Raw genomic sequence first — 27483 nt, 5'->3', positions numbered from 1 at the left:
GGCATTGCCTTTGCCACCTACAGATGTCCTTTGATTGCAGCGGATGTTTCCTGGTATAAGCTGATTGCTGAGAGGGGTCAAGCAGGGATGTGTCTACATGTCCTGGTCCTCCTTTCAGGGAATAGTGCCATGCTGAGGCTTTTGTGCATAATGTGGGTGAAAAAGCAAGGGAGTGGTTGTCTTCTGAGGCAGTAGTTCTGGTTGGGAAGTATACCAGTGTGGGAAGCAGTGTGAGACTTGCTGCTTGGTAGCCTTGTTTGATGTAATCAAGCTCACGCCCTAAGAGAACAGGAGTCTGCAAAAGCTGAGGCCGTTGGCACTGTTCCATTGTTGCCACACAACATGTCAGTGAGTCTGGTTTTTGCTTTTCCCGGGTTAGGGCTCCTCTGGGTTCAGCCGGGGCAGGACCCTTTTTGCAAACAGCAGTAAGAAATGCTAGGACAGTTACTCCAATATAGCCCAGGGCCAGCTGCAACAAAGCCCTAATCATGGAGGGGTTGTTGGTGTTCTCTTCTTTAGAATAGGATGGAGAGGAGAAACACAGTGACTTACTGTCCAACTCACAAGGGGACAAGGCTGAATAATCTTTCTTCTCTGCTTCCAGATAAATCTACTTACAGGTAAAATGCTGATAAGTGCCTTGATCCTCAGTTCCTGATGATAAGTCTTTTAAGCGTTCAAGAATGCTGTTCTCTTACTGCAAAAAGTGGGATAAATTGATATATATTTTCTTCTACTTTTTATCAGTCTTATCTATGTGTGTTTGTCTCTCAGTATGTGTTTATACACTGCTTGATGCAATGGGACCTTAGTGTAATACAGAAAGTAAATAACCAGTTTTTTAAAATTTAGGATACTCTATCCATCCAAACATGAGTTTGTTGGCGCTGTTTAAAGTGAAACTGGAAGGTAATAAGCAATTAAATGAGAGATCACAAAGAAGGGTGAATCACACTATTTTTTTTCAGAGAGATAGTGGGTGTAAAAGTGTATGAATACCTTGTTGTACCACTTAGTAAGGCTTTATTTGGGTTACAGCAACATGGAAATAACATGGATGGTCTGGTATTTCTTTTGTCCACTTTCTAACACAACAGCAACTTTGTCCATTTGCCCTCGGAACAGTAGAGGGTGTGGATATGCAAAGCATGAGCATTTATGCTGAAGACATCAATTGAATGCTGTGACTGCTCAAATGCTCTTATTTATTTAAAAAAAAAAAAAAAAGAAAGAAAAAGGAAAAAAGAAAGCCCTGCAACAAAACAAAAGAAAAAAAACCAAGTCCTTCGTTATCAGTAAGTACAAGACATGCTATTTCATTTATACCACCTGTACTGCTTGCCAAGCTCCTGAGTTACTCATTTATTGGAGGATGGCTATGGGTGTGTAGGGTTTTCCTGTGTTTATTTGAATTGTCCCTGTTGTTCGAGTGTTGGAAGAAGCTGGTCACCGCACAGTGCATCATAATCCTGTGCTTTTGGCAAGATGGCAACAGCATTTACATGACATGTTTCAGATTAGGCAGCTTGAAGAGAGACTTGTTAAGACAGTACATGTTTCTTGCTTCATTTTAAGTTGAAATTGGAGTTTCAGTTGCGGTGCTTCTCATACAAGTTGTGCAATAAGGGAATATATCAAATTTATTCTGAAGAATTTGCAGTCTAAAACTTAGGACTAGGAAGGAGGAGAAGAATGAATGTTGACTTCTCTATTTTACAGAGAATGAATTCAGGATATACAATTAGAAGACTTGGCTTTGCTAACTCAGGTTAGTTGTGTATCAATAAAAATCGTTAAAAATGAACAATCCCATATCCCCAAGCCATCAGTATTTAATTTCACTGGCTGTCTCATCGGGAAATTAGGGCTTTCCATGGAAATTTTATCTTCTGTCAGATTTTATCCAATGTTACTTGCTTAAAAACATATCTGCCTTCACAGTTGAAAGCAAAATAATGGCATGGTTATCCCACAGCGCATTTCCAATTTGTTTTTGTAGTGCTGTTTTCTGCACTCAAAGAGCAAACGGTTGTGCTTTCTGAACACGCATTAGGTTAATTTGTGTAGTGAGCGATAGCAGGAAGCCAATTAGAGTTTTCTCTTTTCCAGTGTGATAAGACACAAAATGTGAAGTCATTAATACTTCATAAATGCTTCTCTTAATTTTTTTTGTTCATTTAGCAGGTCATTCTTTAGTCTTGTAAAGTAAAGAAATAGCGTAGTAGTGTTGGAGATGAAGGGGATGTTTTTACTAACACTGTTCAATACAGACAACATTCTGTGATCCCCCAACTGCCGTAGCTTCTAGGCTAGCTAAATGCAGGAGGTGTTTCTGCATGCCGTTCAGTGTTGCCTGGGACTTAGGTTAGTTTTCAGGGACTGAGCAGTGAGGAGAGGTCTTTTTCAGACACAGGCTTTCAGGTATTATGGGATTTGGAGGCCGTTAAGCGCAATAAGGAGGGGGAGCCTTCAGGAAATGCTCAGCACCTGACAGTATTGGGCTTAAAGTGCAACAAAATACTGCCTTCTTTCAAAATTAGCTGCTGAATCTCAGGAGAGATGCAATGTGTATCAGAGCAGATAGAGTACCATTTGTCACTCGTAACAAAAATGTAATGTGGCAATTCTAACTGCAATTTACCGCAGGACTGCCTGCTGTTATTAAATGCAGGACAGCATTCCTCAGATGCTGAACTTAAACCCTTCTGTAAGGGCTGGCATACCTGCATGGGTCTTGGCGAATGCACACGTTGCAGATAAAGTTGGATTTTTCCCCCTCCCTATCAATGAATTGGTCTGTTCTCCTTCATACCTTTTTATGGACAGTGTTGACTGGGTGAGTCATCTGCAGTCTCGATTGAAAAGCTGATAGAGAAGGCTTGATTTTTATTTTGGTTTTGTTTTTTTTTAATTTGTATTTATCTTATTTCTTTTTCCTGCAGCAGTTTAAATGAGACCTGGTTAGATTTCTGATGCACAGTCTTGCAAGGCTGAAATAGTGCAATGCGGTCTTTTACTGATGACCATCAGAGCATGTTACAGTAAGGTTTGCAAAATGAACCTCACAGATTGATCTGTTGTAGTTGTAGGTCTGGCTGCATCTCTATTCCCTTTCAGGCTGTAGTAGTATTATATTTTCTTCTGAGTTCATAGGCCTTTTAATCTTTCTGTCCAAAGCTAGATGATGGACTGTCCTGGTTTCGGCTGGTACAGTGAATTTGCTTTGTAGTAGCTGGTATAGTGTTATGTTTTGGATTCATTCTGTTGGAAGGTGAGCCTATCTTATCAGGTTTTATGGCTTTATTGTCTTGTAGTGATCTCCAGTGCTTTGGGAGGGCTTTATCTTCCCTAGCATAATTGTTCAGTTTCCTATTTGTTTTCCAGTAGCCCCTATGATTTTAGGCCAGCAAGTGTCCTAACAACTGGTTCATCTTCAGTACCTGTGGTTGCAGAGTAACTTCGTACCAGTCACAGGTGATGCTGTCTTTTCCTGAGGTCTGTCACTTTGTTCCCTAGTTCCTAATCATGATGCCTGAGTTGCAGTTGATTCCTTAACAGATCCAGTAGCCAATGGCTATTGCTTCTCCAGGCTGTACATCCTACCACATCAAGATGCACGGTTGCTGGGTACATGGGCATCTTACGCTGGAGATCTTTGTTACTGATGCAAAGCCTTGAACAAGTTGTTCTTCAAGGAGCTTGCCCCTGGCGCTTGGAGAATTTTCTAGGCTGGAACATGGATGCCCACAACGTAATTCAATTAAAGTGTGCTAACCATTTCAAATCAGAGAGTCTATCCGAGTGGTGGTGGAAGCTCATTACAGGTCTGGCTATTTGTAATTGTGTTTGAGGTGACAAACCCAGTGTAACTGAGAACGGTGTGAATATGCAGAGAGCCTGGAGCAACTGCAAGCTGTGGACCACTCATCAGTGGAGAGTGAACAGAAATGTCCGGTGGTGATGTTTAAGTTCACTGTTATTAATCCATGTGTTCCTAATGTGAAGGAACAGAGGGAGGATTGAGTGGGATGATGTTAGAAGTCTCCTATCGTTGCTGTTTTCACCAGAAAGAAAATGTCTTTCCTGTAATCTAGGTGAGTGGAAGGCATCATCGTTGTACCACTTCCCAGCAGAGTTTGTTTCCAGCCAGCTGTCATGCTGCTGTATTTGATATGTGTTCCTTTCTATTAACACAGTAAAACAACCAAGCTTCTCTTCTCCACTCAGCCAACTCAAAAATCCACTTCCCTCAGTGAGACTTGTTTCAGATTTCAGGAATATTAAAACACACACACACACACACAGATACCCCCCAAAAACCAGCTCAGCTCAGCTGTGACCTAGCTGGACTCCAAATGCCTGTGGGTTATATGTGTTCTGAAGAAAGTGAAGCTCTGGCTTTGATTCTTGTACATCTCTCCTCACTCAGCCTCCTCATCTCTCTAGGTTTTGTATTAGTCACCATGTAATGAGAGATCTGCAGGCAGCAGTACTCTAGGAGCAGTTTGTGGCTTTGTCTTGAATATCCCATTTTAAACAGTGAAACACATAATAAAAGCAGCTTTAACTCTCCTGATACATAGCCTTACCTGTCCTGTAGGTTTCCATGTGTAACATAGTCTCATTGCATCGGAGTTCCTTCCCAATCATGTTAACCAATGAGATAGTAATGTTTGCATGTCTCATGCTCTTTTCATAGTCTTCCCTTTGCTGGAGGAGAATGGAATACATAAGGCGGTTGAGGGGGAGGGGGTTGGTAGATGTTTTTTGTTATTTTCATGCCTATTTCCAATGAGAGGTGGCATAATGAAAGTATCTCACTTCCATTTGGGACATGAAGAGTTAATATTTTAATAATTGGAAATAAAAGGATGATTTGTTCTAGCCTCTTCCGCAAATCAAGATCATGTGGCAAGGAAAGCTGTGTGGTCACTAGATAGATTAAATGATACACAGCAATCAACTGTATGCCAGTAGCTGGTTAAATACAGCAATTTCTCACGTTCTGCATTCAGAGATCAGTTCAGGTTTGAACCTGAACTCTGTATAACTTACATGAGATGTATTCTTGCCAGTATCATTCTTCACAGGCCAGTGCTAAAATTCCTACAACATGGTTTTAAAAATGAGTAGCAAATAACGGAAGTATGACCTCCAATTAGTCTTTTTCATTGCAAACACCTGACCATATGGAGAAATATAAGTGGGAGAAATGGATGCAGCAACTCACAAAGATAAACAGGAGCCTCTGCTCAAAACAGACATCATCAGTAAAAGCAGATTTCTAGCTCATTATATCTTGAGTTGGGGAACCTGGTTCTGCTATGAAGAGTTGAGAAGAGGTTTTGCCTTTGGCTTCATTTTCAGTAGAATCGGGAATTCTTTCACAGTGACATACGTAAAATGGGGTGAAAATACTGGGAGATATTTCAGTCTTTGGTTCATTTATGTACTGACGTTACCTGTAACTCAGAAGGTGCTTATTGTTGCTGATTAGGGACATGCTTGTGTCATCTGATTTTGAGATCTAGTCTGTCTTTCTGTTTGTCTCTTCCCCTCCTTCCTCTGTTCTCTTGACTCCACACCTGCCCAGTGGGTGTTAGCAGACAGCATTCACCAAAGAGAAGACTGAAGGACAGCAGTACCCATAACTTTATCTCCTTCCATTTCTTGCAGGTGTTGTGGAAGCGTGTCTCCTGCACATGCTGAAGCGCAGGGCTGCTGGCTTCCTGCGGACTGACAAGGTGGCTGCACTGTTCACCAAAGTTGGCAAGACATACGCAATAGCTGGAGACATATGCAAGAAAGTGCAGGAACTGCAGCAGCAGGTAGAAAGCAGGTGAGGCTGAGGTGTCTTTATCAGCAAAATTCTTATGATGTGCGTGCAGCATGGAGAGGATACGGAGACTGCTTGGTAAATGCAAAGGGGTTTTCCTTGGCCACGTTTGTTAAAGCTTTGTCTCTTTAGTGTCTGTAACTATTAGGCAAATGTTTTTGTTTGATCAAGCTGACAGCTAGCAAAGGGACAGAGGTTGGGAACTGGGTCTTTGGTGTTTCGTTTTGCTTCTCGGTATAGCGGATCTGCGCATCCAGCCCATAAAAAGCAACAAAAGTGAATAATAACTGGTGATTTTAGAGAATGCTCACAGTCAGGGTGTGGTGGACCAGTTTGGACTGTTGGTGGGAAGGGATGTGGATGGCAAGAGGAACTGAAGAACAGACTTACTGGAAAAGCTGTTTGGCATGTTCCTTGCCAAACCAGTATCAGAAGATTTGTGGGTATTATGGTAGAAATAAGTTAATGGATACAAAGAATGATAGGAGGAAGGATGAACTCAAGAAGAGGTGGTCAGCCATGAGAGGCTGATTATAGGAAAGCAGTTAAGTACACGCTGGACTTGAGCACAACTGAATTCATTGTGGAGTCAAGGACTTTAGATTGCTGAAAGTCCTGAACTTCTTGCTAGACTTATAATTATCAGACTTCATTATGTAGTTTTTAACAGGTTGGTGCCTATTTTTGATATTTTCTTTTAAGTGTGTACCTACTGATATAGACTGGAATTTTATTAATTTTAGTTTTTTAAATGTTGGGAAGAAGGATGCTTTCTCCTGAAAATTCACCAGCCTTGCTCCTCAGTTAAGAGCCCGCATGAACCCCATTCTAACCACCGGAGACCTTTGGCTGTGTCTTCTAACAGAAAGGAGCAAATGAACTTAAATTCTGTGGTTTCTCTTGGAAAAACTTTGTGTGATTTTTCAGCTATTAACAACCACAAATTTTAAGTGCTGTAGAAAATATGCACAGCAAAGACTCTATTAGGAAATACTGCAGGGGGTGGAGTCACTTCGCTGAACATATAAAATGAGACAGAAGCACTGTAGCAGTCTAATTGCTCCTGAGACTGTGGCTTAAGAAAGCCCCTCTTTAGGATGCAGTTAAGCACATCTGAATTCCTCTGATGTCAGTGGTGTCATGTGTATTTCTTGACTTGGGATTGTCACTGTGTGTGTGTTGCCTTTTAGAGGTGCTGTCATGGCCTAATGGAGGACTAGGAACTGTGTAAATGCAGAGAGGAATTACAAATCTCACTCAGAACAGCACCCAGCTAACGTATTTACTCTTTGTAATTGAACACTTTCCGAAAGGGGACCTGAATACTGTCAAAGCACAGGATCATTTGAGAGTGTGGATTTTCTACTGCAGATTGTTGAAGATGTCAGGGTTTCTCTCCTTATTAGGACAAAATTGAACCTTCTTTTTCTGCTATTTTAAGGTGCAAGTTTTCTGGGAAAGAAATCAAGAGGGTTAGTCTTCCCCTGTCAGCCCTATGCAGTACATGGAGAGTGCAAGTACACAGCAGTACTGTGCAGAATTAGGAAGCTCTCCCCATACTCAGCTTTATAGTCCACTTTCTCCTGCAACTGTATTATATTACCTGATGCAGGAGCATGGGCCCATCACAAGATGTCATCACATGCTGTGGCAGAGCTGGGACAGCTTCACCACCAGCTATGCTATGGACACATGGCTTAGCGTGTTATGTATTTTAGGAGGAGAGAATTTGGGGCAGTGCCCCATCAGTGCTGTCATGGGAGACTCACGTTGGCTGGTACCACGTTATAAAATTGTGCATTGTGACTTGTTGCTGCACATTAGGTATTCAGTATGGAGCAGTGTTGTCAGATTGTCTTACATAACTCGTGCCGCAGGCAAGGCTAGCGGGGAGGGAGGAGGGGAACACAAATTCACATTTCAGCTACTTTGCTAGGCAGCAGTAAAGAGAAACGGAGAAAACAAACCCGTTTTCCTTTTTGTGGGTCACCTTTAGAAACTGGAAGGCTCAGGGCAGCACATTCAGCTTCAAAATCAAGCTCTGGTTCCAAATCTGTTCAGGCCGTTAATTATCTCAATAGTGACAAGCGATAATTTGTGTCAGTGCCACTGAAGAAGTGAAGGGAGCGTTGTTGTCAGTATGAAAATGTATTTTGGACACCAGTACTCAATGGATGAGAGGTGGATGCTCACTGTGGCAGGACACCCAGCGTGGATAAGAGCATGTGTTGTGCTGAGAAGGCATGAAGCTGCTCCTTGGCATGACGCAAATTGCAGCTCCAACCACGTGAAGCTGTGCAGTGGCATGGCAGGAAGCATGCCGTGCTGGGGTCTACAGAGAAAAGTACATGCGGCAAAACCCCTGCCCACAGCATGCCTGGAGCACAACGTGCCACTGTCCCTCATTGGACTGGGGTCAAGTAGATTTATTTGGGCAGCAGATAAGAGAGGAATGACAACTTCCCGCATGGTTCAGAGACCACTGTCCTGAGCAGTCCCCATGTTCTTGTTTACAGCTGCACTTGGGAAGTGATTCTGCTTTTTGTATAGCCAGCTTGCCATCCTGCCACTAAAAGGCAGCATTAAGCTCCTCAGTCTGAGGTGGACCTGCTGCTGTGCTGACTTACGCTGGAGGAATAAGCAGTGGGTCTTGGCAGTAAGCAAGCTCCCAGCTGGCTTTGAATGCTCATTTGCTATAGTTCTAGTTTCTCAGTTTGCTGTTGCTTCTCTCTTAGGTGTCTTGTTGTCATTCTGTAGGTGGTAGGAGGTAGGATCTCACTGCCAGGATGGTAGCACAGACTCTGCTATAGCTATATATGGTGCTTTACAGAGGCAACGAAAAGAAGGGCCTGTGCCCAAGCATTGCGTGATGATGGTATAGCAAGAGGTCCCTGGAAAAGCTCTGCCTATGTTACCTCAAATCCTACCCCATGCTTCTGGTCTCAGTGGGAATATCTCATGCTGAAACAGCCATGTGCCTTCTTGGGGTCATGGCTAGCTTCAGCCTGAACATACCAGACAAAGCTGGGAGGCAAGAATCTTCTTTTTACCATCCTCCCTTCGGCTTTTCCAACTAAGTGTGAAGCTTGCTTTGATAAGAAGCAAACTTCTGTTCATCAGGTGCTACTTATTTTCTGCTACACTTTGCATTTTGTTGTTTTTTCATTCTTTTGGAGTGTATGGTCTGCAGTGAATTTACAGCCTATTTATTTCAGCCTAGTATGTGGGAGTTTTAGAGGAGCACAAATGTTGGGCTTTTCCTAAAGCTCCAGAAGTGGAAAAGGTATTTTTGGTAGGTGACTACCTACCCTGAGACATTTAATACGGGCCTGTTTGGGGGCTTTCTTTAGAGCTTGTTTAGCATCTGTCTGTGAATTAGATAGTCTTTATAGGCTTTTCCTATTCACAACTTAAAACTGAGGCATCCTAAATCTTTCAAGTGATGATTTTCAGAAAATCCCAGATGATAGACTAACTAAAACTCCGCACCCAAGTGGTAGCAAGTACTAACACAGTAATATAGACAGCTAGTATACAGATACACATTTGTCAGATACGTGCTGTGTATTCCAACACCTCTCCACGCAGTCTTTCACTGGAGAGCTTTTGTGAGAAGAGTCATCTGAATTCTGACTACTTTTACTTTATCTCCTTTTGCAGGAAAAATCAGCCAAATGGGCAGGAACCCCTCAAGAGGCAGGGATCAACCACAAGCAAAACACCTGTCCTGACACCTCAGGCTATCAAACATATCTGGGTTCGGACAGCATTGATTGAGAAAGTGCTCGACAAGATTGTGCAGTATATCGTTGATAACTGCAGGTAAGGAAAGAATCAGAAGCACAGGGATTTGTTGGGCTGAGGTGTTTGGGTATCTGCAACAAGGGATTTCATCAAAAGTCTTCTGAAAACTTCTGTGATGCAGACTTCTGGTAAGAAGAAAACCAGCTGCACAGGCATTTAGAAAAAAAAGATACTTTTGTTTTGAATCATTGACAGTGTTTCAGACTTAGAAAAATGTTAACAGCCATACAGCTTTCTAGAAATCAGATAAAAAACTAACTTGAAGTATATTAGGTGCCCAGATTCTAATTCTAATTCTAATTTCTATTCCATTAGTGGAATAGAAATGTCTTCTAATAGGTCAGGAGTGCTTAATTCACTTATATTAGTTGAAAACAGTCCTTTGGAACTTTAGGATGTCAGGGAGGAAAATGCCCTTTGTAGATGAAAAAAGGGGAAATGAATTTAGAACAGGAGGAGTTAATGGCATAAAACCTTAGGGCTGTGAAAACAGGTTCTTTGAGTCATGGTTCCTTTTTAGAAAAGTCAAGCTTTGTGCAAAGCGAATCTTCCCTTGCAAAACTGAAGAGCACCAATGCTTTATGTATGTAATCCACAGGGACTCCTTAAGAGAAAAAGACAAGTCCTCTCTATTTTATTATTGTTTCCTACTGTCCAGCATTGGCTTTGGTTTCCCAAGAGGTGGTTCTTAACTCTTACTGTTCCTACCCTCCCATAACTGATAAAGAAGAATTATGGGGCACACTGGGGACAATTTCCCATTAGAAGGGAAAGGTAGGAACCCTAAAGCTTGATGTGGTCCCAGAAAGATACGTCTGCACCCACTGCCATCGCAATTTGTTCGCAGTGGTGCTCTTGTAATTCTGCACTGGGAGGACACATTCTTGGCTGTCCAAAGCCCATGGGTCTAAACAAGGGAGAGGAGCTTATTTTCACAGTATTTTCCAGGTTTGCATTGCTGTTTTCCTTGACATCAGCTTTATTTTCATGATCTATCTTGCCAATAAAAAGGAGGAGAATGGAAGAAAGGTCTTGCTGCTCAAAGAAAACTGTTGCTCTGGGATATCTAATGCCAGTTTGTTTTCAGAGTTGAGTATAGAAGAGACAGTGGGAGGGTTGGCTGTGTCCCAGAGACGTAGTTAATGAAAGCATTTTAGTCTGTTGTATCAAGATGTCTGCTGATACATGGATACAAGGATTTTTTCATTTCTTTTTTCACGTAATTCACCTGGAGACGTGTCAAGAATGTTCGGTCTCAGTTGTTCCATTACTGTGTACCATAGATGTTCACCTTACTGCCTTCTCCATCCATTCAAATGAGTTAGGATCAGGTCCTTAATTGCACGTGTGTGATTTTGAGAACCTGACTTAGTGAATAAAGCAAACCTCTTCATAAGGCTTGTTCTCATGTGTTTTTGTGACATTACTGCTCAAATGCTTCATGTTTAAGTCCTTCAGCTCTCCTGTTCTTGACGAAGAGAAGGTGGTTTAGAGTTTGAGCCCCACCTAGTGGGAGAGACAGCAGAGGATAATGACAGTTCAAGAAATTTGGGTGTTTTGATTTTTTTGGCTATGTGGTTTTATAAGTCAGCTTTGCCTGCTGTGATGAGAAGACTTTGGGGGTCATTGCAAGAGCTACTATTTGTATTAGGTCATTGTTCTTGACAGTGTTTCAAGATTATTCCTCACAGATGGAAGAGATGTTTAAGAATGTGTGAATCTCTTGGTCTCTGTGGAAAACTGACAAAATTGCTTGCACGGAGTTATTGTTTCTCTCCATATTGCATTAGTGGCCAAAGCGCCAAATCAAATATACTGGGTAAACACATTTAGCAAAAGGCAAGCTCCTGCCTCTTGAGCTCAGTTCAAAAATAGATGAGGTAGAATGAGCATACTGGGGGGGGAAGTGACTTGCCTGAGATTACACAGGTGATCAAGGGTGGAATATAGATCCAAAGTAGGGGTGGTGGTAATCTTGTTAAATATAGAAGTCTGGAGTGTATGTTTATTGAACTTGTTGTTCTATGCTCCTTTTATGCTCCATGGAGATCCAGTCAATGTTACTGATGTAGCTTAGGAAATGATCTAATTCTAAAGCAGGTATCTACAATAGGCTAAATTAATTTCTCCATAGCTTTCTTATGATATATTTTAATGACCTTTAAAAATAGTTCAGGACACACCATGTTGTAAAAGCCTTTTTTACCTGCAAAACCAACACAACGTTTCTTCTTTACAAGTTCAGTAGATGAACCAGTCAAGCTCCATTAGAACTTTTAGAGGAGATGCGTGCATTGCTGATTTCTAGGTAATCCTAGCAACTGCTCTTCCCCTACCTGTCAAAATCAGGAAATATATAGGGTTTGGATCCCTTTGGTCCTGCCTCTGTTTAGATACAGTTTTCTTATCGTTCCATTGTGTGGGAGAGTGTATTTGATAATCACAGCAAAATTCTGTTGCTGGAATTTTTGTGTTGGAACTGTAACTAACACCAGGCTTTGAAAATGTGTTCTGCTTCAGTACATGCACAGCACTCCAGATGTACAGCCTAGGTCCTATTTTCAGCCTTGGTAAAACTCTTAGAACTCTAAACTCTTAACTCTTCCCTTTTATATAGGTAATTTAATTGTCTGAATTTGCTCTTGAAATGAGTGTTTGACCTCAGTTTTTAAGTATGAAGTCTGACCTGGAATGTGACATCAGTAGTCATGCTTCCCCTTGCACATGCAATCAACTTCCACTGGACTACTGGGGGTCCACAGCAAATGCTGAAGGAATTGTCAGGTTAATAGCAGTGTGTCTAGCTTCTCTGCCCTTGCCTCTTTTGCTTCCTTTGGCATACTTTCTGGTAAGCAGTAATGTGATATTTTTAAAGTCAAGGCACTCATGTTACTAGGAGGCATAAGAGCTTTTAAAAAATAACTGTTGGTGTTTTTAACTGGGGTCTGATCTTTTATTCCTAGTAAATATTATGAAAAAGAAGCTTTACTGGCAGATCCTGTTTGTGGCCCAATACTGGCTTCTCTTCTAGGTGAGTTCTTGCAAAGTTACTTCTTCTTATGCTAAAGAAAATAAATTGTTTCTTAAAACATTTTGTATTATGACAGTGTTACAAAAGGTGATTTTTATCTCTAGCATGTAGTTTATTTATAATGCAGCAACACAGATGATGTTGTTTTGTTGCTTAGGAGACTAGTAGAGACTGTTCATCTGGTTTTATTATTAATTATTGGATGGATCAGAGAACAGAATGTGAATAGCATTTTACTGAATGCTTGCTAGCAGATTGTAACTACCAATGCTGCTATGGCAGGGTATTGTGTCCTACAGGAATATTTTTATACAGCCCTAGATAATAGGACCTGATATGTTATTATATGTATTGTCTACATTATGGGCTGATGCTGTAGGATCATTAAGTGATTGTTAATATTCACATGCTTGAGAAGGAAATCTCACTTTCAGTACTTGGCCAGCAGGATAAGACCAAGTACGTGTCTGAACAGACTCAGAAGGTTTCTTTCTTGGGCTGTTTTCTTAGTTGGACCATGTGCTCTGGAGTACACCAAGCTAAAAACAGCAGATCACTATTGGACAGACCCTTCAGCAGATGAGCTTGTTCAACGACACCGGATTCATGGAGTACACGGCCGCCAAGACTCTCCTTCGAAGCGCCCAGCCCTGGGAGTAGGTATTTACTACGTAGCTATTTCTGAGTTAAGGCACAGGTTGATAATAAAAACAACACCAGGAGGGAGAGATCTGAATCTAGAACAACCTTTCTTTTCTCTTCTGTAATGGAGCCTTTATCACAGATTAGAAGTCCATTTGGGCCCAGATGTCCTCTTTATCTATATGTAGAAAAGTTTGAGATCCAGGAGTAAATTCTGTGGCTTTTGACACTTGTGATCTGACTGGGTAGTTCACAAGAAATTATGAGCTGCATTGGTCAGGGGAGAGTAAGAGTCTAGGTCATTTCTCTGCAAGGTCTCCTGGCTCAAGAAGAATTTCCACTCTACAGAGATTGGTCTAAATGGAACTGTTCCTGTTCTGTTGGCCTGCTGGTACAGTCATTCCTGTCCTACCTGATCTGCCTTGATTGTGTTTGTGTGTGTGCTAGGTCCGGAAACGACATTCAAGTGGGAGCACATCAGAAGATCGCTTTGCTGCTTCAGCAAGAGAGTACGTGGAGTCTTTGCACCAGAATTCTCGAACACACCTTTTATATGGAAAAAACAATGTCTTAGTCCAGCCGGTGAGTACATGGAGTTTTGGGCCAACACACACATCTGCTGCCTGGCTGTGACTTGAGAAGTTGGTAGTATATGTAAGAATAGGCTTGTCGAGTACTTCCTTAATGTCTTGTCCTCAGGACAGTGCTGCCTTCCCACTTGATTCTATTATGCTGAGGTAAATTAAGATGTGACAAATGCTTTCCCTGCCTGACCAATGTGAAATGTGAAGTGGGCCTATAGGTAGGCACAAACATACTGGACTGTATTCATAAACCCAGTGAACCTACTGTGTTTTTTCCACTCTTTCTAACAGCAATATTAAATACCAGTACTTTTGCTGTTAAGGCTTCCCTCAGCAGTTCCTATATAATGCACTGCTCTAGAACTTGTGGGGCATAGGAAGGCTGGAACATGACGATTATGGTTGTGCACTTGAGTCACCTGGATTGTCTGATTGTTGCTTCTGTGAACAGAAAGATGACTTGGAGGCAATTCCTGGGTATCTCTCCCTTCATCAGTCAGCAGATAGTTTGACATTAAAATGGACTCCAAATCAGCTGATGAATGGAACCCTTGGAGATTCAGAGCTGGAGAAAAGGTAGTCATTGCATTCAGGAAAAGATTAGAAGCATTCATGGTGTTTATTTCTTGTATACTTGGCAATATGACATAAGTGTAACAAGGCTGATTTAATTGAAGGGCTTCTGAATAGTGCATAAGTTGAGGTGTCAGACAGCTTGGGTTCTGTTCCTGTTTTGTCACAGATTAAGCAACTTTCCAAAGGTCCTGTAATGCACTTTGATATAAGGCCTTTTCAAAAGGAAAACAAAATACCACTTTTCCAGGTGTTTGGGAGAAAAAGCTCAACACTACCTTCCATCATTACAATTCTAGTACCTGCCTTCAGAGGGTCATAGATCACTTGGCAAGCATGGCTAATTTCAGCCTCTAGAGAGACCTGCAGTGTCATTGTCTTTCGTTAGATCAGTTATTCATCTAATTTGGCATTCTGCTTCAGTAGAAAGACAGGTAAAGTCTTGAACCAGGCAGGTGTGCCTCCTCAGGGAATGCTTCCTTCAGGACCAGAACAGTGCTCTCAAATGCTTAATCCACACCATTCTTTTTCTAAAACTTCGTGTGTATTTTTTAATAGAACATCAATGAAGACCTCTACCCTTGCTTTTATTGCTAACCTCTGTCAAGTTTGTTCTCAGAAGGGTTTGGGGAGTTTCGTGTTTAATCTGTAAGCTTGAGCCCCAATGGATTTACATGCTGCTGCCCATAAATCACATGAGCAAGACAGAACAGAACCCGGCTGTCCTGAAACCCAGCTACAAGACCATCATGAAGTCTGTGCCCCAGGCGTTTTAATCTTAGCCAGAGCATTGTTGTAATCTGGTATGGGGCAGCGGGGGGGGAAAGGGAGGTGAAGAGAGAAAGGGAGGTTATGGAAAGGCTGGTGCCAGATGTATCCACTGTGGAGAATTAGTTCCTTTGCCTTTTACTTTATTATTAATTTACCTTAATTGAGCAATTTTAATAAGCAGTTATTAACTTAGCAGAGTCTTTTTATGGGGTGCTTGGAACCGCAAGCGTTCCTGAATGTGGAAGAAAAAAATGTTTCCTGCACTCTTTCCTTCCCTATTAGTGTTTACTGGGACTACGCATTAATAGTGCCACTCAGCCAGATCGTCTGCATTCACTGCCATCAGCAACGTAAGCATAAACCTTCTTCTCATGGGGGTGCTACCAAATCCCCTTTCTGCCAGGTGAATGTTAATGCTGCTGCCATTTTATATGGTGCCTGTTAGGGGTTTATTGCAAAAGGAGGCAAACCATTTTTCTTCTTCAGATGTCTTCACTGAAAGGCCTGGTAAGAACTCCTCTGCCTAATACTGCTCTAGTTGTCAATTGCTTTTTATGTTCTTTGTTTTTTCTGTGTGCTTTGGGTTTTTTTCTGAGCATCCGTGCAGAACAGCGCTTATGGGAAACTGTCAGCAGCAGGTATTAAACATGGAAGCTTTGGCTTTATAAGCATGGGCTCCCTCCATTGACCATTACAAAAAAGGAGAGGGGGGAAAAAAAGCAGGTCTGTCAGCCGCGTCTATAGTGGGATCATCAACCTGTAGAAAGGGAATACGTGTAACCAGAGCCACCCTCTGTCACCCTCCGACCATCCAGTTCTCAGTAGCCCATTCTGCTTAATGTAGGGAGAGGAATCTGGAACAAAATGTCTCTGCCACTGCTTTCCTTACCACAAGTCTTAAGTCAAAATCACAGAGCAAAGACAAAGAACATTTAGTAATTTTATTTGGAGTCAGATTTGAATTACGGTTGGACTAAAGGACCTTTTGAACTAAGAGCCTGTTTTAGAAGACAGTTATATATATTGCTGTTAAATACATAAGCAGGAGAGCCACTTGAATGATTGCTTTTCCTCTCTCAGTGTCATTAACACTTCTGACTAGTTATGGACATATGGGGATGAGTGTTAAAATCTAGAATCCTAGCTGGTAGAGGATGACAATTGCAACGTTACTTCAGGTCCATTTGCCTCACTTCGATCAGCTTCCCCAGGACACTTTGTGCCTGTCCAGTATTTCACTGACTGGTCAGATGCATCACCACTCTGCTTTCTGGCAGTTCCATGGGAAAAGGGGAGTTAAATAACAGACATGAAACATGACAGCCTTTGTTGTTCTTCACTGAGAAAGCTGTTTCAGTATCAGGTGCCAGGCATATACACAACGTGATTTTTGTTGTTTGCACAAGATGACAGACACTTGGCTGTCCTGCCACAGCACCTAGCTACCTGACTGGAATTTGCACAGCCATGCTGCAGAATACACCTTGCTCTCAGAGTTCCCCCCTTTATCCAGGTGGCTCCAGATGCCTCATTCAGTTTTGGAAAAGGAAATTAAGAACCTAATTCATTTAATTCTTTTGAAAATTATACAAGATGCAGATCATTATGCTTAAAACAGTATTCAGAGCCCAGGGTGGTTTTTCTTATTTGTGCTAAATTTCTAGTGACAGTGAAGATAGGTGAGAAAAATTTACAACAGAGAATGTGACTTGCTAATTCTCACAAGAATAAAGCTGACAGCCTCTGGTTATATGCATTAGGTTGGTTTTCATTCTAAATTGTGTGTCCTTTGTCAAGTTATGTCATACACCAGAGACTTAGTTTAGTTATTCCTTTATTATATTAGTGTTCAGAATCACTTTAAATGTTTCTGCATGAGGCCTGTCATAGTTTGCTTGTATCTTGAGCTTCTTTAGGACTTAAGGACTGAGATCATCCTTAGATCGCACTGTGATTTACAGCGGTTTATCTACTTAGAGATGATCACAAGTAAAATTTACTTAGAAGGTAAGAACATAAAGTAGAGGTTCTGATGTAACAGCGTGGACTTCCCTTGTCCTCCTTTGCAGCAGAAAGCAGATGGACATTAGTCTTGGTGAGTCAGGATGGAACTCAGAGACCTCCGCTGCACTTCCCCCAAGGAGGTCACCTCCTCGCATTTCTCTCCTGTCTGGAAAATGGTCTTCTGCCTCGTGGTCAGCTGGAACCACCACTTTGGTCCCAACAGGGCAAGGTACTGCCTTTTTGGATGAGCTGCTTGTAGTAGGTAGGGCTGATCTTAATGTCTTTGTTCAACCAGCATCCTGCTCCACAGAGCCTGGGCATTGATTACCAACTGCTTTCTAGTAAAGTCGGAGGCAAAATAACTCCATTTAGTCCAATCTGATTCTTATACAGACAGTATATAGAAATTGTTCATACCTTCATTACCCCATTGAGCAATGAACTGGAATCTGCTGTTCTATCAAAATATGAACCCAAATGATAGGGACCAAGACTCAAATGGATCGGGACATACTTTCTCTCAGAGGCTTGCATTATTGATGAAGCTGGTGCCCAACTCCCATGGATTACAAGAAAAAGCTGTGTTCTAAGCACACAGAAGAGTTGTGTTAAGTACCCCTAAACCACCTGCTGTATATGATTCTACTGTTGTTTTCTGCCTCACCTCCTCCTAGCACTGAAAGTTTAGTTTTAAGATTTAAGATGCCAAAGGTCTGAAGTACTTAGTTTGTTGTGCTCTGTTAGTCATTTGTAGCTGAGTGTATGGAATCATTATTTTCTCTAGGGTAAGGTATTTCCAAAGCTTCGAAAACGGAACAGCAACAAATCGGTGGACCTAGAGGAAATGCCAGCTGAAGATACTTCTACAGACTATGTGTTCAGAATTATCTATCCAGGACACAAGCATGATAACAGTAAGTGCCTTTGTTCTGCTTTGTTAAAAAAAAAAAAAGAAAAAAACAAACAGCAACAACAGCAAAACAAACAAACAAAAAAACAAAACAAAGCCCTAAGAAAACCTTGAAGTAATATCCTGGGAAGTAACTGAAGGTAACGGACAAGCCAGGTTTTGGGGGGGAAAGAAGAAAACCTATCACAAAATTTCATTGTGTGATAATTGTGATCAACAGGTACAGCTTACTGTAGGTTTCCTTAATGCAGTGAAGCTTGTTATCTTAGTGGAAATGGAGTTGAGGTGGGGAATCTTGTTTACATTTACTCTGTGTTTTGCAGAGGAAGTTTTCAAAATACTCCCCTGGGCTTGCAAACTGAGACTAAAACCAAAGATTGCTTGACTAGCGAAGAGCAGTTTTGCTCCTGAAGTGAGGATATTTTTATTGGCCACACTGCTTGCTCATAATGTTGTTATTAGAAGAAAAAAAAACAACAACCATAAACTCAACTCTTAAAGTACCCCAAGAACTCCCTGGGCTAAGTTTTCCTGGCTTGGAAGCAAGAACTGAACAATGGATAAATAAAGGCCCTTCCAAGGAAACTAAATGAACTCCCAAGCACCAAACCACCTCATGTCATCAATGAATACAAATTCCTTACATGCAAGAAGGCATTTGAGCTAGTTCTCAAACAGCATGTTCAGTTTTATTCCCCTTGGCAAAGAAGCAAGAATTTCCCAGGAAGATCAGACCCTAAAGTTTACAGGGGATTTGGATTTACTGCTCATGTTGGGTCTTAGTGCAGCTGAAAAAGCAGAAATCTCAGCTGAACCCTCCTTACCCCAGGGGACTGAACCACAATGGTGGCCGTGCTTTATTAGGGCTTCTGGATTTGCACAGGTAAGTTCATGCACACACCAGCAAAACCATGTTCTGCCTTTGCCTGAATCAAGGGGACTGCAGATTCTGTGGGCACATCCAGCACAGACCTGCCTGTTGAGTGCAAGAGCTGGCTCCTGCCTTGGGCTTCCTTAGGAGGAGGCCTCTACCTTGCATGTTTGCAGTGCCAGACAATGCTGGGGAGCAGAATGTTTGCTCTCCAGATATATCTGGCAGAGGTTTCAGAGTGGAAAAGAGGCCACAGCATTGATAAGGGCATGGTGAAGGAGAGAAGCTAGTTGGAGCCTAGAGTTCCCATGGAGTTTTGCTAAAAAGCATACTCACCTACTGCAGGCTGGCATTGGGACCTTTCTCTATTGCCATGATGTGACAGATGTGCTCTGGGAATACAGCCTGTGCACAATCAAAAGCTGGCCTGTGTTTGGTGGAGCATACTTTTTTTTCTATAAGAAACTCATTTTTCATACCCATTTACAGGAGCTTGTGCCTTCAAGAGGAGGGCAGGGTTCAAGTCCTTTGTCTTTGCTGAACATGTCCTTTTGAGTTTTCCCGCAGAATCGAGTTCTCTCTTCTTATGCTCCTCTTTCACTATTTTCTTTGAGCAGTAACTATTAACTACCACCACTTATCTGCCAGCCGCTCTACCTCTGTTGACGATGATGAGGAGGAGGAAGATAAGCTACACGCAATGCTATCAATGATCTGCTCTCGGAACCTCACAGCTCCTAATAGGATGAAAGGTTTTTATCCTCCTCCCCCTGTGTCCCAGAGCTCTATTGCAGCTCGTTCCACTGATGCATACAACAGTGTTGGCATTATTACAGGGAAAAACATTTTACTCAGGATATCTGGAGATTAAGTTGACTGTGTGGAGAGACTGGGAATATGCTCACAACCTATGGAAAGTGGAAACAGCATCTTCCCTCTCCTTTGAGCGTGTGTGCTGCTGAACAGACAAACCTTCTCTCCTTCCAGAGGCTTCCTGCCCCACCTTCTTAAAAGCTGGATACTAGAACATGTTCTCACAAGAGGAGGGAGTGTAACAGGTCTTTGTATTATTATTCTGTGAGTTAGTCGTGTATAGCGTAACAGACTGGGGAGGGCAGCCTTGCATAGGAAGCATCAGAGGTAAACCATTACAGCAATAGTAGTGATGTGCAGGGCAAAGTCAGAAATAGAGTGTGCCTGTGTAGAGAGAATAGGGCAGAAGTGTAGTGAGTTACAATTTGAGCCCAGGGATGGTGCAAGTATGCATGCTCCCATGCTTTGGATACCTCTATAAGGTAGCAGAGGTGTGCAGAGAAGATACTATGGAGATGCAATACCTTTCTGTGCTTAGGTGCTTTCATTCCACTTCTTGCATTCATAGGCTAGGTGGGTTTCAGATTATCAGCTGCAAGACTCCACTTTCCAAAAATTTGTCATCTAATTCTTTTCCTAAAGCAATTCATAACATATGTATTAAGTTGGTATTCTCCAGTAGGTGTATGTATTACATGCATTCAGGATCTAGTAGTGTAGTTCTGGAGGCTAAGAAGTCCTCACTTCCTCAAAGGAGGAAGCTGAATGGTGTATAAAATAATCCATTCCCCAGGCCAAACCCCTCCTCCACAGCTTGGATTCTAAGGCTTGCAGTTGTTCAGAGACAGGCAGGTGTTGTTGAGGCCTCTCCACTAGTTCATGTGAAATCTGCCCCCCCTCTAGGCTTACTGCCAGACTTCTGGCCTTGATACCTCTTGAGTTCATGTGCCAAACCTGGCACACTCCTGATATAATCCAAACAAGAGCCTCCGCCTCTTCCTAATAAATGGAGTGTATCAGCAAGAACAGAATATTCTCTGTTATCAGGCTGTAAAGTAGCTGTCAAAAGTTTGACATCTGCAGAGGAAGTAGGAAGGAGAGCAACTGCTTGCAAGTTTGGCTATTGTCTGTATTTTTCATTCGTTATGTTAGAATGAACATGCTTTTTTCTGGTATTTCTATTTCCTAAGAAAAACGCAATGTATTTTGACTCCAGATAAGACACTCATACCTTTAAATAGCAGAGCGATGAATTTTGCTTCCAAATGGATGTTAGCCCTGGTCTGGCGGGACTGACTGTAGGAGACAATAATTGCCCTGCATCTCTGTATAGTGCTTAAGTTCTGTTTAGATAGGATATGAAAATGCGTTCAAGGAGATCCTCCTCATTTCTTCTAGGCTGCCTACACATTTATCCCAAGGTAGTAGCCCCTAGAAATGGATAAAGCCCAGAACAGAGAGTTCTTGAAAGGCATGGATGGAAAGAAAGTCCAAAAATACAGCATTCCCCTTGAAAAAAGATACCGTTTCAGGGAGTTCCTGTGTGTCTTAACTGATCATGTCTGGATATGGGTGATAATGGAAAGGAAGAAGGTCTAACACTGCCACATACACATGTTAAGAGGCTAACACTGTGATCTAAAGCATAAGAAACACAATTTAGTCTTTAGTCAGGTGATGGGAATTTGAAGTTATCCACTAGAACAGCTGTCAGGTATCTGCTTTTGTTTATTTAATTTTGAAGGTAGTGGTAGAGTTAGGACTGTCTGCTGTTTGAGTAGTGATTCTTGCTGAACTAGATTGGATTAGCTGTTGTCTCTCCAGCAGCATCCCTTTTAAATAATGACAACACTGTTGTAGCAGGTTTGCTAGCCATTTGCTTCTACATTTTGCAACATGCTCGACTTTTGCATGTAGCTGAAGTTACAGATAACACCACTACAATTAAAGAAAAGATGCTGTTCACTCTAATTCTTCACTAATTCAGGTACCTTTCATCTGAATCTTTAGGTTCTGTGGGGTTCTTTCCTTGTTTCTCTAAAAAATAAAGTAAGAAATCAAAACTGAAAAACCCACTTTTCTTGTTTGTAGAGGGGAGGCAAAAAATAATGATCTAAAAATGTTTGTCCAATGGCTTTTATTTGAACCCAATAAGAAGCTGCAATAAATACTGGGTCATTCAGCTCCTTCCTGAAGAATTAAGGTGAAGAGCATTTTTGCATCACACTTTGTTTTGTGAAATGAAATACACATGACTGCTTCCGCATGAGCCTGTGCTTTTTCTGTTAACAAATGTTTTTACTCCACTCCTTCCTCACCTATGCCCACTTTCTAATAGGCACTACTAAAATGCTTTATGCTACCTTGATTTAAAATGCATGAGATGGTTTGGAATTGCCCCTACCACCACCCAACAAATGTATGTTTTAAAAGCACGGCCCAGGGGACTAGATTTTGCTTACAAATGTTAATTTAGTGACATACAGTATTATGGCATTTGCCTTAATTTTAATCACGGGTGAGCTGAAAGGCCAGTTATTTATTATAAAACAAAAAACCCACAAGCTCAAATGCCAGCTGGGAAAGTTGAAGAGCTGAAGCCAAGCTTTCTGAAGGCAACTGGTGATTTCTGGGGGGTTGCCTTCCTGAAGCGGGTTAAAAAGACAAATAGAATTGGTGGAGCAGGGATAACTCAAGAAGCTGCACTGTAGTGTTGGATCACATTTTCCTGCAGAACATCCTACTTTGATAAACACAGTGTTGACATCAGTAGGACTTGAACTATCGTTCTGTGCTAAATATTTTAGGATCTGGTTCTGAGGGGTAAAGAAGCATCTTCTGAAAGAAAATAACTGAATCAGTTTTGTCTTAATTTCTTTTATGCTCAAACTTTCACTTTAACTGGACTAGCAGTTACATGGCTGATTCCAGGAACTGCAAAATGAAATTCTGAGACCGGAATTAAATAGAAGGTCAGGTTAGATTATCTGTTCTGGCCAGAAATAACATTACCATAGCATTACACAAGAACCAATTTTAGTTGTTACTGCAGCACCCTTTTCTCTATTCTCTTTGAAACGCAAACTGGGATGTGCATAGGCAAGAAAGGGGGAGATGGTGAAGGGATTTGACTTTACAGGAAGTGACCGTGCACAGCATGCAGCTGATTTAGATGTGCCAAGAGCAGTATTTCTGAGGTCACTAGGACAGTGCTCTCCCCTTTTTGGAATCAAGACTCAGAGCCTGCTGAAAAGTAAAGCATGAAGCCATCAGGATGCACAGAAGAAAGAGGAGGAAAGAAGAAAAAAGGTTGATGGCCTGCTGTTTTGTTTGGTTTTTTTTCCCTAGACACCAGTGAAATGATAGAGATGCAAGGCTTTGGGACCAACTTGCTTTCATGGCAGCTGGAGCACTGCAGCCAAGGCTCCTCGTGTGTCTCCTGTTCAACGGGCAGCTCTCCCTATGATATACCCAGCTGTTGCAACTGTATCCATGATAGGTAAGCAAGTTGTGCAGAGAGCTTACCTGGGAGACTTTGTGCATGCCACACTTAAAAGAAAGGAGGTTTTATTGTTTGCAGCACCAGAGAACAAGAGTGACAATTTTCAAGTAGTTTCCAACATGAAAAGATGGAGTTATGTAGCAAGAAATTTAGTTTATTAAAACTAACCTATTAAACTACTCTCAAGTCACATTTTCATAAAAAAATTGTATCTAATTCTTTTGTCCAGTTTAATATAAATCAGCTCTGGAAGCATTTTCTTCAACAAGTAATTAACAACTGCAATGAACGGCAACGATTCATCTAATTTGACAAGGACCTTTACAATGCATCTGCAGCAGTTGTAGCTAAATGTGCCAGGGGAATCTGTTTTGGGCCAAAATGCTGGTGGGGAAAATGCTTTAAAAATGCAATTTGTCATTATTGTTGTCCTTTAGCTAAATAAATCTTGGTGCAGAAAAAGAATTGCTATGTGTTAGGTCATAGGGATCAGCATAAAGTTCATGATGATCTCTGTCCTTGTGACCTATCACGTTCCTGTTAATGTGTCTCCACAGAACTCCATTAAAGATGTTGTGTGAAAGCATGAAGAGGCAAATAGTTTCCAGAGCCTTTTATGGATGTAAGTGAAGCTTCTTATATCCAGCCCTTGTGGTATCCATATGCTTATCTAAAAAACATGTGATGTTTGTTTTAGAAAGCAGTCCAAACCCAAAGTTATGGTTGCGAGTCAGATCACCTCAGGGCAGTAGGGTGGACGTGACTCAAGTGTCATAGCTTCATAATTCCATTATTTGTGGATTTTGCATATAGCAATGGGTGAACTGATGCTTAGTGAAGACAGAATGTAGTTTTACTTTGCAGTGTAACACTCGGATTTTACTAGTCTGTGTAAGATTTAGTTAATCTTTGGCTCTGTTGCAATTCTTCATTCTTATACAGGTACAATGCAAGTTTAGTTCATATAGGATTATTAGTGGCAGGTTTAAAATGTCACACAGCTTCATCTTCAAAAAGGGACTGCTCATATTAGGTAGATGCTCATTTATAAAAGCTTATCTCCTGCCCCAAACACAGGGCTTGCCTACTGCCGCCATTTGTCAACAGTGCGAACGCATCTGTCTGCCCTCGTGAACCACACTATCATCCCACCTGACAAACCATCCAGTGCTGCAGGCGGCCTGACTAAAGAGGTCTGGAGCAAGTATCAGAAGGACAAGAAGGTAAGTAACATTTATTCATTACACTAGCTCCCACACACTGCTGTGTTGAGCACGGTATCCCTTAGAATGGACCCCAGGAAGTATTAAAGGCATTTTCTAGTCTTCACAGGATCACTTCTCTTTCTAGTGAGTGAGTCGATTCTTACAATCTCTTTTGTCCTTTGCTTCTCTAATGATAGCAAAGATATCAATTAACATCAAAGCAACTGATCTCATGATGACTCTAGTCTATTAAAAGTTAGATTATTTTAATGGGAGGCATGACAGCCTATATTAGACTGGATTTGAGCTAAGGCCCTAAAGGCCTGGATCAAGTTGCAAAATTTATTTAGTGCCATGCATGCATTTCACTGTCTTTATACTTGGTATTAAGTGTATATGAGCATGCCTAAGGAAAACAAAGATGTAATTACCTTCAATATCTCTTTCTCCTGACTACTGTAGAATTACAAGGAACTGGAATTACTTAGAAGAGTTTATTACGGCGGGGTACAGCATGAGATTCGAAAGGAAGTATGGCCGTTCTTGTTAGGTCACTATAAATTTGGCATGGCCAAAAAGGAAATGGACCAGGTAAGCACAGCTTTCTAGAGATTTGAATTACATTTGCAGAATTGGTTTTGTTTTCTTAATAGTAAGTGTTAGTCTTTATTATTGTTTAATATTCCTAAAGGGAAAATGCTACTGAAACGTGAGTGATGCATGTTAGTAGAGGGATTATGATATCATGTTATCATGCCTGAAAATCATTAAAAGGGAGGTTTTTATTGAAGTCAGGAAACCTGCATTCAGCCTCTGCCTGTGACATGCACTTGCCCTGAGCTAATCCTGTTTTCACAAATTTATCACTTCTAAAATGGGGCGACATTGATATTTGGATAGTAATTTGAGTCATCCCTCTTTTATATGGTGTGTTAGTTGAGTTATACTTCAAAACGCTCTTTGAAATAACTACTTTATCTACATGATACTGCATCTGTATATGTGGACTTCTACTGGAGCTGTGAACAGCCCAGATGTACCTTCTAAAGTGCGCTTGGTGTTACTGTCTAGAGGCTAAAAATACCCAGAGGAAGATTTGGTTAGACTGAAATAAGAAGTGCCTCTGTAAAACGTAAGGTGCAATTTCAAATGAGACATTATTCCTCTTAATATCTCCCATGCTGCTGCTAACATTGATCAGTGAATAATTGCCTAGGTTATGTCACAGCCTTATTTCACAGTCTGAAACTTGGCATTAAGTATATAGTTTCCATTAATGAAACCACAATTTGCCCATCTCTTAGTTATACGATCTCTTTTTGCTAATCTGTTCATAGCAATACCGACTTTTTACTTCACCAAGTGCTTTCATTTGTTGTAATTCCTAGGCAAGTGCCTTGATAATAAACCAGGCTGGTAACAGAGAGAGTTGGGCAAAATGACAGTCAGTCATGCCTTCACTCAGCTACACTTACTGAACAGAGACTGGATGTGGTCCCAAGCTAGAGTGCTGAGAAAAGTACAGCACTGCTCCAGTGCCTTACTCCTACATGCTTCCCATAAGTGACTGCTAGGCTACACCAGCCTTTATCTGATCCAGTGTAGTTGCTGTTGTGAATGCTGTGTGGCATTTTTATTGCAGTATGGAGCCAAAGCTAATCTATTGCCCTCAGGCGATGCATAATAGACCCACATTCATACCATAATGCAGCTGTAGAGCTGATTCACATGTGGAGCGAGAACTTAAGTGCAGGCCTACTGTGATGAGCAGATGGGGTAGTGCCACCATTGTAAAGGTCTCCTGCAGTCCTTGGGCTCATACATAGTGGGAGCACCAGTCTACCATTACAAATGCCAACACTGCCACTCATCTTACTCCTTGACGTTTGAGGAAAGGGATGTTCTCCTTCGCAGAGTCATAGGACTTTAGTAGGACAGTGCCCTGTGAGTAAGGTCTGGATTAGTGTGCTGGTAAAACATTCCTTTTAACTGACATTAAGAATCAATCCCAGATGTTTGCTGAACTGTCTAGAACAGTAATGAGGTTTGCCCTGGAGTATAATTAACACATTAATCTGCTTTTCTGTTAGTGTTATTACCAGGGAGGTACAACTCTTGCAGCAGCTGATTCTGTTGTGGTTTAAATGGATAAGGAGTGGTTTATATATCAAAACATTTGGCATTTGCTAACTCCCAATTATTTTATATTCCAGGGGATATTTTATATCCCTGTGAGCACCTGCAGATCAGAAGGGCAGCCTGACCTAGAGCCTTGCAATAGAAAAATTAGCTATCTTGCAAACAGTGGGCACTTTATAAGCAGCATTTTTCTTACTAAAAATTGCTACAGCAATTTGACTTGTTTTTCCTCACACTCATCTTTATAAACCAGTTCTGAACACAGATGGAGAAATATACCCCTTAAGTGTTCAAAACAGGGCCACAATCCAGATTCTTCACCCTGAATCCAGGCATCTTTGTAAGTATTTATATTTAGATTTTCCGGCTATAGTGTGTATATCAAGCATGTTCCGCTGAGCACTGCTGAGGCAAATTCCTGGCCTCCCATGACATCAGCATCAGAAGAAGACAAAGTACCTCAGAAACAACTGAAGGGCAACAAGTCCTGCTGGTTGCCTTATGTCCTGAAGGCCAGGCAAACTGCCTCAGAAGAGAAGCAAATCTAGGTAGCCAGTCTGATACATTGCCATAGTCCTGCTGGCAAGTATGTCTGTTCTACAAGGGGACTTGTTCAATTGCCCCTTTTTTGCATACAGCACAAGTTTAAAAAAGAAGTCCTCCTAGAGCACCGTGTGGACGGGTTCCTTAAGTCTTACTGTCTTGATGAAAAAGGGAGGGCCCTTCTAAACGCTTTGAATTTGGTGCAGAGCTTCAGCAGCAGTGATCTGGCTAAATTGCAGCACTTCAGATGCAGTG

The 27483-nt window shown here is 41.5% G+C and overlaps 1 protein-coding gene across 5 annotated transcripts in view; it reads left to right on the top strand.

Moving 5' to 3' along the window:
* The window catches only part of SGSM2 (small G protein signaling modulator 2), a 64245-nt gene that overhangs the window by 24202 nt on the left and 12560 nt on the right, over positions 1-27483 (top strand). For 2 of the 5 annotated variants that reach the window (XM_049801832.1, XM_049801829.1), the window contains exons 3-16: positions 5677-5839; positions 9497-9658; positions 12604-12671; positions 13182-13327; positions 13761-13895; positions 14349-14473; positions 15524-15591; positions 17311-17474; positions 18030-18159; positions 19644-19778; positions 23188-23338; positions 23899-23963; positions 24419-24564; positions 25009-25137. In XM_049801832.1, coding sequence (XP_049657789.1) covers positions 5677-5839; positions 9497-9658; positions 12604-12671; positions 13182-13327; positions 13761-13895; positions 14349-14473; positions 15524-15591; positions 17311-17474; positions 18030-18159; positions 19644-19778; positions 23188-23338; positions 23899-23963; positions 24419-24564; positions 25009-25137 — 1787 coding nt within the window. The remainder of the gene's footprint in view (positions 1-5676; positions 5840-9496; positions 9659-12603; positions 12672-13181; positions 13328-13760; positions 13896-14348; positions 14474-15523; positions 15592-17310; positions 17475-18029; positions 18160-19643; positions 19779-23187; positions 23339-23898; positions 23964-24418; positions 24565-25008; positions 25138-27483) is intronic. The other 3 variants (XM_049801830.1, XM_049801834.1, XM_049801833.1) reach the window with 3 other exon arrangements.

This window comes from Accipiter gentilis, chromosome 6 (assembly GCF_929443795.1).
Source record: "Accipiter gentilis chromosome 6, bAccGen1.1, whole genome shotgun sequence".
NCBI lineage: Eukaryota > Metazoa > Chordata > Aves > Accipitriformes > Accipitridae > Astur > Astur gentilis.
The sequence above is the reverse complement of the archived record's forward strand: the minus strand, read 5'-3'. Positions and strand labels throughout refer to the sequence as shown.